Raw genomic sequence first — 10593 nt, forward strand, 5'->3', positions numbered from 1 at the left:
GAGCCAGCAGGCCCTGGGGTCTGCAGATGGAAGATCTTGTGATCCTTGCAGGAGGTGGTTCATTTTGGTAGGTTAAGTACAATGGCAGACTATAGTATTAATGGTAAGACTCTTGGCAGTGTGGAGGGTCAGAGGGATCTTAGGGTCTGAGTCCATGGGATGCTCAAAGGAGCTGTGCAGGTTGACTGTGTGGTTAAGAAAGCATATGGTGCATTGGCCTTCATCAACCGCGGGATTAAGTTCAAGAGCCGAGAGGTAATGTTACAGCCATATAGGATTCTGGTCAGACCCCACTTGGAGTACTGTGCTCAGTTTTGATCTCCTCACTACAGGAAGGATGTAGAAAGGGTGCAGAGGAGATTTACAAGGATTGCCTGGATCGGGGAACATGCCTTATGAGAATAGGTTGAGTGAACTCGGCCTTTTCTCCTTGGAGTGATGGAGGATGAGAGGTGGCCTGATGAGGCATTGATCATGTGGATAGACAGAGGCTTTTTCCCAGGGTGGAAATAGTTGCCACAAGAGGACACAGGTTTAAGGTGCTTGGATGTAGACACAGAGGGGACATCAGGGGTAAGTTTTTTTATGCGGAGAGTGGTGAGTGTGTGGAATGGGCTGCCGGCAACAGTGGGTGAATACGGATACAGTAGGGTCTTTTAAGAGACTCTTGGAGAGGTACATGGAGCTTAGAAAAATAGAGGGCTATGCATAACCCTAGGTTGAACCCTGAAGTAAGTACATGTTCGGCACAGCATTGTAGGCCGAAAGACCTCAAGTCAAGTCATTTCAATCATAACTGCTGGTACAGTACACAGTAAAAACGAAACAACATTCCTCCAGGACCATGGTGCCACATGAATTAACACAAAACTACACCAAACTACCTGAAACAACACAAAACTACATTGGACTTCAGACCTACACAGGACTACATAAAGTGCACAAAACAGTGCAAGACAGTACAATAGTTAATAAACAAGACAATAGGCAAATTACAATATAATATTAAATGATATAAATGTAAATGTAAACAATGTGTTAGCAGGAATTGAGAAAGAAATGAGCAAAAATTGCAAAGGAAGTGGAGTGGTGTTCACATGTTTGGCATGTTAACAAATACGCTCAAGGTGTCAGTCTAGACTCTGGGTATTGACGAGTCTGATGGTTTAGGGCGGGGGTCGGCAACCTGCGGCTCCCGAGCCATTTGTGGCTCTTTCACCTCTGTGCTGCGGCTCCCTGTGGCTTTGGGAAATAATTGGTCAGTATTTAATTAAAATGTATTTTATGTTAGTTTGTTAGCTTTTGAAATGTAATTCTAAATTTGAAGATTATGGTGATCTTGTACAATCTAAGTGTGGCGACACATTTCCTGGCACATCCGAAACGGCTCACAATTAGCCAGCATTCCAGCTAAGGGAGATAGCCTACGGGGGTTTGTGAGTACGCGTCTTTTGCAGCATCTGCGTCCATGGGGGCTGGGTTGAGGGAGGCTTAAAAGCAAGGCTGTTTAGTTCGAATAAAGTTATTCGACTGCAGTTTACTGACTGCGTGAGCACACCGCTACAACGTGTTTTTATCGCTATTAATATACGTCACCACTGCCAATACCTGACACCCGCCAGTGCGCGATTTCTTTAATTTTTCGATCCAAGGTAAGCCAACTATGGAGAATTCTAAAAAAAGAAAAGTGACTGAAGAAAACAGAACGTTTAATGATACGTGGACAGATTCATTTGCTTTCACTGTTGACGAGACTGGTTTACCGGTATGCTTAATATGCAATGAGAAACTAGCAAACAACAAAAAGTCAAATGTCGCAAGGCATTTCCAGAGTAAACACGCAGCCTTTGCTCAAAAATATCCGGATGGAGATGAGAGAAAAAAAGCCGTTTCGGAACTGATGCGGAAGGTTGATCTGAGCAAAAATCATTTCCAGAAATGGATGAAGTCTGGAAAATCAACGACATACGCCAGTTATATTGCCGCTCAGGAAATAGTCAGGCACGGGAAGCAGTTTACAGATGGTGAATATATAAAAGAATCTTTCATTAAGATTTCAGAACATCTATTCACGGACTTTAAAAACAAGAGTGAAATTGTGCAGAAAATCAGGGATATGCCCCTCTCTGCAAAGACTGTCAAAGACAGAACCATAAAAATGGCAGAAGACATCACAAGACAGCAAATTAAAGACATCAATTCAGCTGTGGCCTACTCGATTGCCTGTGACGAGTCTAAAGACAAAGGTGATATTGAACAAATAGCGTTGTTCTGCCGGTATGTAAACTCTGCCGGGCCACAGGAAGAACTGATTGAGTTGATACCTCTAAAAGACCAAACACGGGGGGAGGACATCTGTGAGGCTGTCTTGAATTGTTTAAGAGCCAAAGGAATAAAGACCACCCATCTGGTGTCAGTAGCTACTGATGGGGCTCCGAATATGACGGGAACGCACAAGGGATTTGTGGCTTTACTGCAGAAGTCGCTGGACAGAAAGCTGCTGACTTTTCACTGCATCTTGCACCAAGAGGCACTGTGCGCTCAAACATTTCCTCCGGAATGCACAGAAGTAATGGATGTTGTCATTCAGATTGTCAATAAAATAATGGCAAAAAGTTTAAATCACCGTCAATTCCGTTTGTTACTGGACGAGATGGAAAGCGCATATTCTGATCTCCTGCTGCACAACAAAGTCCGGTGGCTGTCCAAAGGGGAGGTGCTGAAACGCTTTGTCGCGTGTCTGGAAGAAGTGAAAACTTTCCTGGGCAGCAAAGGGCTCACCTTTCCTGAGCTGGAACAGCCAGAGTGGCTGGAAAAGCTACACTTCATGGTAGACATGACAGCGCACTTGAACACGCTGAACACAGCTCTTCAGGGGAAAGGACGCACAGCCCTGCACATGTTGGAGGATGTTTTGGCATTCGAGCGCAAGTTGACAGTGCTTGCCAGAGATTTACAGAAAGGCACTTTGTCTCACTTCCCCAATTTGAGAGAGTTCAAACAAGGTCACGACATGATAATTTCGGAGTATTTACATTCTGCAATCATCGCAATGCAAACATCGTTTGGGAAACGCTTCTGTGAGTTCAGAGAGGAAAAAAACACATTATCCTTCCCGGTCACTCCCTTAAGCATCGATCCTTCCCTACTGAATACGACTGCATTGGCAGGTGTGAGTCAACCTGATCTTGAGATGGAACTGGCCGACATAGCCGACAAAGACATATGGGTGTCCAAGTTTAGACGCTTGACAGCAGACCTTGAAGATGTTGCCCGTCAGAAGGCCGTTCTTGCTCAGAATCACAAATGGAGTGATATTGAAAACCTTCCAAAACCGGACAAACTTGTGTTCGAAACATGGAATGCTATGCCCGACATTTATGTAAACATGAAAAAGTATGCGCTTGGAGTCCTGTCGATCTTTGGATCCACATATGTATGTGAGCAGGTGTTCTCCAACATGAACTTTATTAAAAACAAACATCGCGCACGCCTCACAGATGACAGCTTGCGATCCTGTGTAAAGATGAAGGTGACGTCATACAGCCCTGATGTGCAGACGCTGTGCGCTGAGGTCCAGGAGCAGAAATCCCATTAACCAAGTATGATAAATATTTTAATTGCCTATTATTTTATGTATATTCATATTTTTTCATTGTTCAGTGAAATAGTCCTTTTATTTTTCAGGCTGACAGCTGGCTGATGTTATTTTTGGTTTGCTGCTGGCGGCAAATTTAAGTTTGGCGTTTTTCATAAATACAAGAAGGACTCAAATAGACGTTGAGTATTTTACTTAAAAGTAACCTTCAACCCAACGTCTTTTTTTCGGAGTTCAAAATGTTTTTGTTGCATGCAGAAATGTAATTTCGTTTTCTCTGCAGGAGTTCATCAATTTCATAAATGCAACACATTATAGTTTGTTTATACATAGCATAAAGGCAAAAAAAACGTTGTATGCAGTGTTATTTCATTTTAAATGTCAAACGGGTTTTGCGGCTCCCAGTGTTTTCTTTTCTGTGGGAAACGGGTCCAAGTGGCTCTTTCAGTGGTAAAGGTTGCTGACCCCTGGTTTAGGGGAAGAAACCGTTACACAGTCTGGTTGTGAGAGCCTGAATGCTTTGGTACCTTTTGCAAGATGGCAGGAGGGAGAAGAGTTTGTATGAGGGGTGCGTGGTTCATAATGTTTGTATGAGTTTGTATGCAGCGTGTGGTGTAAATGTCTGTAATGGTGGGAAGAGAGGCCCCGATGATCTTCTCAGCTGACCTCACTATCCGCTGCAGGGTCTTGCGATCCGAGAAGGTGCAATTTCCGAACCAGGCAGTGATGCAGCTGCTCAGGATGCTCTCAGTACAACCCCTGTAGAATGTGGTGAGGATGGTGGGTGGGAGATGGACTTTCTCAGCCTTCGCAGAAAGTAGAGACTCTGCTGGGCTTTCTGTGCTATGGAGCTGGTGTTGAGGGACCAGATGAGATTCTCCAAAATTTGGTGCTCTTAACGATCTCTACCGAGGAGCAGTTGATGTTCAGTGGAGAGTGGTCGATCCATGCTCTCCTGAAGTGAACAACTATCTCTTTTGTTTTGTTCACATTCAGAGACAGGTTGTTGGCTCTGCACCAGTCCATTAGCCGCTGCACCTCCTCTCTGTAAGCTGACTCGTCATTCTTGCTGATGAGACCCACCACGGTCGTGTCATCGGCGAACTTGATGATGTGGTTCGAGCTGTGTGTTGCAGCACAGTCGTGGGTCAGCAGAGTGAACAGCAGTGGACTGAGCGCACAGACCTGGGAGCCCCTGTGCTGAGTGTGATGGTGTTGGAGATGCTACTCCCGATCCGGACTGATTGAGGTCTCCCAGTCAGGAAGCCTAGGATCCAGTTGTAGAGGGAAGTGTTCAGGCCCAGCAGTTTCAGCTTTCCAATCAGCTTGTCCAATCCGACGAGCCTCTCGAAACACTTCATGACGATGGATGTGAGTGCAACAGGATGGTAGTCATTGGGGCAGGACACTGAAGACTTCTTCGGCACGGGGACAATCGTGGCAGCCTTGAAGCACGTTGGAATGACGTTGCTGCTCAGGGAGATGTTGAAGATGTCAGTGAGAACATCTGCCAGCTGGTCTGCACATCTTCTGAGCACTCTGCCAGGAATATTGTCTGGTCCAGCAGTTTTCTGCGGGTTGACCCTGCACAGAGTTCTCCTCACATTGGCCATGCTCAGACACAGCACCTGGTCATTGGGAGGAGGGTTGTCTTTTGCACATTGGTTATTTGTTGTGTAGCTTTTTGTGTGCATGTTATTTCATTGGTTCTATTGTGTTTCTTTCTATTTACTGTGAATGATGTCAAGAAAATGAATCTTAGGGTAGGTGTAGATTCATGACACCATATTCATAAACCCAATACAACTGAAGACAAGTCCATGATATCACAAGTCTTCCATTGCTGAGATAATATTAGATCACAGAACATAGAACATAGAATACTGCAGAACACTACATGTCCTTTGGCCCACATTGCTGTGCTGACCTTTTACCCTACTCTAAGATCAATCTTACCCTTCCTTCCCACATAGCCCTCCTTTGTTCAATCATCCATGTCCCTATCTATGTAGATTTTGCCCTTTTAACTCTCCCTTGTGAAGTGGCACATTTTTGTATCAACCAGTTAGAGAGAGTGTAGACTGACAGTGACATCCTGACCATGGGAAAGTATATACAGCCCACTGAGTGATGGCACCGCATAGGAAGTGAGTAGATGAAGACGGAAGATTCCCATTCGACGTTGCCATTTTCCTCCAAACATTTCCATGTATTTTAAAACTTGTCTGACTCATGACTGGACCTTGCACAGAGGCACACAATAGAAAGTGACACTATCCCTCAAGGACAGAGAACGGATTTCCACCCAGTTGCACTTAACTCAATTTGCTTCAGAAGTTCAAGCCAGCATTACTGCTGTAATGTGCCACTGTTTACCTTATCTCCCAGCACAGAACAATCTAGTTGTTTTCAGTGTTAAAAATAAACTGGCAGCATCCTGATTCTGGTAATAAGTTCAAGGCTGTTCACACTTTCTACATTGATGCTGGATCCTCCTGGAAAACCATATCCTCTTCCGTTCGGCACATAGGCGACTATTTTAGCTTGGAAGGAAAAAGAGGAAATAGCTGTAATTTAATCAGTGTCTCCCTTCAAGGGTTAAGTGGTTCCTTTAACATCTGACTTTGTTTTCTGTTTCAGAATAGATTGTAATAGTTAATTTTTTAACAGGATTCAGAACCAAAATCAGGTTTAATATCACTAGAATATGTCATGAAATTTGTTGTTTTGCGGCATCAGTACAAGGCACTAACTAACAATAAAAAGCTATAAATTACCATAAGAAATGTGTGAAAACATATGTAAATTATTTAAGTAGTGCGAAAAGAGAAAGTGAGATGGTGTGCATGGGTTCATTGTCCAGTCAGAAATCTGAAGGCAGAAGGGACAAAGTTGTTCCCAAAATCATTTCTAAAAAGTCCTGACGAAGGGTCTCGGCCCGAAATGTCGACTGCGCTTCTTTCTATAGATGCTGCCTGGCCTGCTGTGTTCCACCAGCGTTTTGTGTGTGTTGCCTAAAAACAATGAGTGTGTCTTGGAAAGCAAAGTGAAGTTTCTCCTTTCAAATCTGATGAAGTCCCACCTCTCTGTCAGGAATGCCCTCTCATCGCAGCAGAATAGAGACCTGAACTCTCCTAGCACCATTACTTTTGCTACTCAGTTAAACATGGCACATTTGCCCTGCTCTGCACAACAAACACTTAGACTGAGAACATAGAACAGTACAGCACAGTACAGGCCCTTTGGCCCACAATATTGTGCCAAACTTTTAATTTACTCATGGATCAATTCAACCTTTTCCTCCTACGTAGCCCTCCATTCTTCTGTCATCCATGTGAGTCTCTTGAATGCCACAAATGTATCTGCCTCTGCCACATCCCCACAGTGTGTTCCAAGTGTTCAGTACACTCTTTATAATAGAATCTACCTCGAATCTACCCAGAAGACCCACAAGTTCTAGCCTTATGGCCTCATAATTTGCCCCTCCCCAATTTTCCTGTCCTCTCTGATCCTGTCCTTTTCCATGATAATGCTAAAGGCCAGGGAGCGGTGGTTCTGGCGGCTTCTACCGCTGTACCATTGAGGGCATACTCACTAATTGCATCTCAGTGTGGTATGGCAATTGTCCCATATCGGACCGCAAAGCACTCCAGTGGGTGTGAAAACTGCTCAGCGGATTATCGGCACCCACTTGCCCACCATTGAGAACATCTACCATAAATGCTGCCTGGGCAGAGTGAAAAGCATTATCAAGGATACATCTCACCCTAATCATGGAAGTTTTACTCTCCTCCCATCCGGTAGGCGCTACAGGAACCTGCGCTCCCACACCAGCAGGCACAGGGAGAGCTTCTTCCCTGAGGTTGTGAGTCCACTGAACCTCATATCACAGCACTAAGCAGTATTGCACCATATTGGACTGTCTCAGTACTTTTATATTTGTGTGCTGTAACACTTTTTATTCGCAGTTACCCGTATATTGTAAATAAAACTATTCTTTGCATTTCTGGTTAGATGCTAACTGCATTTCATTTGGCTTTGTATCTGTATTCGGCACAATGACAATAAGTTTGAACCTAACCTAATCTAATATCTCCCCTAGTCACCTTAAAATTATACCCCTCGAGCTAGCCATTTCCATCCTGAGAAAATGTCTCTGGCTGCCCACTCAATGATGTTTCTTATTGTCTTGCATACTTCTATCGAGTCACCTCTATCATGTCTCATCCTCCTTTGCTCCAATGGAAAAAGCCCAAGCTCACTCAACCTATCCAGATCGGACATACTGTCTAATCCATGAAACATCCTGATAAATCTCCTTTGCAACTAAGTAACTTTGTCAGAGAACTTTGACCATGGAATAATTGTTGGTACCAGGTGGGGTGGTTTGAGTATCTCAGAAACTGCTGATCTCCTGGGATTTTCACAGATAACGATCTCTAGAGTTTACAGAGAATGGTGCAAAAAACAAAAATAAATCCAGTGAGTGGTAGTTCTATGGGTGAAAATGCCTTGTAAATGAGAGAGGTCAGAGGAGAATGGCCAAATAGGAAGGTGACAATAACTCAAATAAGCACACGTTATAAAACAGTGGTGTGTGGAAGAGCATCTCTGAATGCACAACCCGTCAAACCTTGAAGTGGATGGGCTACATCAGCAGAAGATCACGACATACACTCAATGGTGACTTTATTAGGTACAGGAGGTAAAGACAGAATTGCTTTAATCTGTTGATAAGAATGTAATGACTGAATTTTGCTGGAAGGTATGTTAGTGGAAAATATGAAGCCTTATCATCATTAAGTATGTAGATGGGGAATGGAAAACTATTTATGCAAATATATAAATGACCTTATAACAGAAGAAAAGTTAACTTTCAGTCTGATTAAAATCAAGTGAAAGCAATGCTTCACATCTGATGATAGTAAATTGAATCAGATTTGTGGTTTAAAATGATGACCTCAGCAGTACTGATTCATGAATTGTGTAACATAGAATTTAGAATCATTTAATTGGGATGACATTTTTGAAAAGAATGCTGAAAAGCTTTTTTTGGCACAGTTCTCTTGAACCTCAAAGCATCTGTACACAATGATTAACCGGGCCTCAAGTACATCCTAGATGCTTGCAGTTTGAGTTGGGTTGTGCTTGATTCACTCCATGCCTTGACTTTGCCGCCCACCCCCACTCTGGATATGAGGCTGCACTCAGCTATTGTGTCTGCACAGACCCAAACAAACTGGGACTCTGTTGATTTGATAAGCTCCTTAGCAAGTGGCAAGTAGGCCATGTAGGGAGTGCATCCTGCATTCCAACTCTTTGCTTTGTCCAGTCAAAGGACCTTGTGCATGTACAATATAGGTCAAGTGAGCTAAATAATTGAAAAGATGTGTAAGAGTTGAAAGTTAACAAAAATAAAGCACAATTATCTAATGTAAATTATTGCTAAATAAAATAAGTAAAACAAGATACATTGATGAAAGAGACTCTGCAGTTGCTGGGAATCCAGAGCAACACAATCAAATGCTGTAGGCACTCAGCAGGTCAGGCAACATCGATGGAGAGCAGTAAGCAGTCAATCCAAACCTCTTGGAAATGTTGAATCAGAATCAAAATCAGGTTTAATATCACTGGCAGATGTTGTGAATTTTTTTTTGTTTTGCAGCAATACATTGTAATACATGATAACAAAAATTGTAAATTACAGTAAGACATACATATATATGCAATTTAAAAGTTAAATTAAATAAGTAGTGCAAAAAGAGAGAAAAAAAGTAGTGAGGTAGGATTGATGGGTTCAATCTCAGAAACTGGATGACAGAGGGGACGAAGCTCTTCCTCAGCCAGTGAATGTGTTTTCAGGCCCCTGTAACTCCTCAGAATCAGGTTTATCATCACCAGCATGTGTCGTGATATTTGTAAACTTAGCAGCAGCAGTTCAATGTAATACAAAATATAGAAGACAATAAATAAGTAAATCAATTACAGTATATGTATATTGAATAGATTAAAATTTGTGCAAAAACAGAAATAATATATATTAAAAAAGTGTGGTAGTGTTCATGAATTCAATGTCCATTTAGGAATCGGATGGCGGAGGGGAAGAAGCTGTTCCTGAATCACTGAGTGCGTGGCTTCAGGCTTCTGTACCCCTTGCCTGATGGTAACAGTGAGAAAAGGGCTTGCACTGGGTGCTGGAGGTCTTTAATAATGGGCACTGCCTTTCTGAGACACAGCTCCCTGAATGTGTCCTGGGTACTTTGTAGACTAGTACCCAAGGTGGAGCCGACTATAACTCTGCAGCTTCTTTCAGTCCTGTGCAGTAGCTTCTCCATATCACACAGCGATGCAGCCTGTCAGGATGCTCTCCATGGGATCTTGACACCCAGGAACTTGAAGTTGCTCACTTTCTCCACCTCTGATCCCTCTAGAAGGATTGGTATGTGTTCCTTCGTCTTACCCTTCCTGAAGTCCACAATCAGTTCTTTTGTCTAACTGACGTTGAGTGCCAGGTTGTTGCTGCGGCACCATTCCACTAGTTGGCATATCTCACTCCTGTATGCCCTCTCGTCACCACCTGAGATTCTACCAACAATGATTGTATTGTCAGCAAATTTACAGATAGCATTTGAGCTATGCCTTACCCTCAGTCATGGCTGTAGAGTGAACCCAGATCCTCCACTTGAACTGGCAGCTCATCCCACACTCTCACCATCCTCTGAGTAAAGAAATTTCCCCTCAGGTTTCCTTTAAATATTTCATTTTTCTCTGTAGTTCTAGTTTCACTCAACCGCAGGAGATAAAGCCTGCATCTATACCTCTTATATCTTTATATGATCTTCCCTCATTCTCCTATGATTTAGGGAATTAAGTCCTAACCTATTCAAACTTACCCTACAATTTAGGTCCTCAAATCCAGAATCAGAATCAGATCCAGGTTTATATTCACCGGCTTGTGTTGTGAAATTTGTTAACTTAGCAGCAGCAGTTCAATG

General features: G+C 43.0%; 1 protein-coding gene across 1 annotated transcript; it reads left to right on the top strand.

Moving 5' to 3' along the window:
• Positions 1-1186: 1186 nt before the first annotated feature.
• On the top strand, positions 1187-3702 carry LOC132397094 (general transcription factor II-I repeat domain-containing protein 2-like). Its single transcript, XM_059975425.1, has 2 exons — positions 1187-3602; positions 3688-3702. The coding sequence occupies exon 1, from the start codon at positions 1664-1666 to the stop codon at positions 3596-3598; it is 1935 nt and encodes a 644-aa protein (XP_059831408.1). The 5' UTR covers positions 1187-1663; the 3' UTR covers positions 3599-3602; positions 3688-3702.
• Positions 3703-10593: the final 6891 nt, after the last annotated feature.

Source organism: Hypanus sabinus, chromosome 1 (genome assembly GCF_030144855.1).
Source record: "Hypanus sabinus isolate sHypSab1 chromosome 1, sHypSab1.hap1, whole genome shotgun sequence".
Taxonomy (NCBI): domain Eukaryota; kingdom Metazoa; phylum Chordata; class Chondrichthyes; order Myliobatiformes; family Dasyatidae; genus Hypanus; species Hypanus sabinus.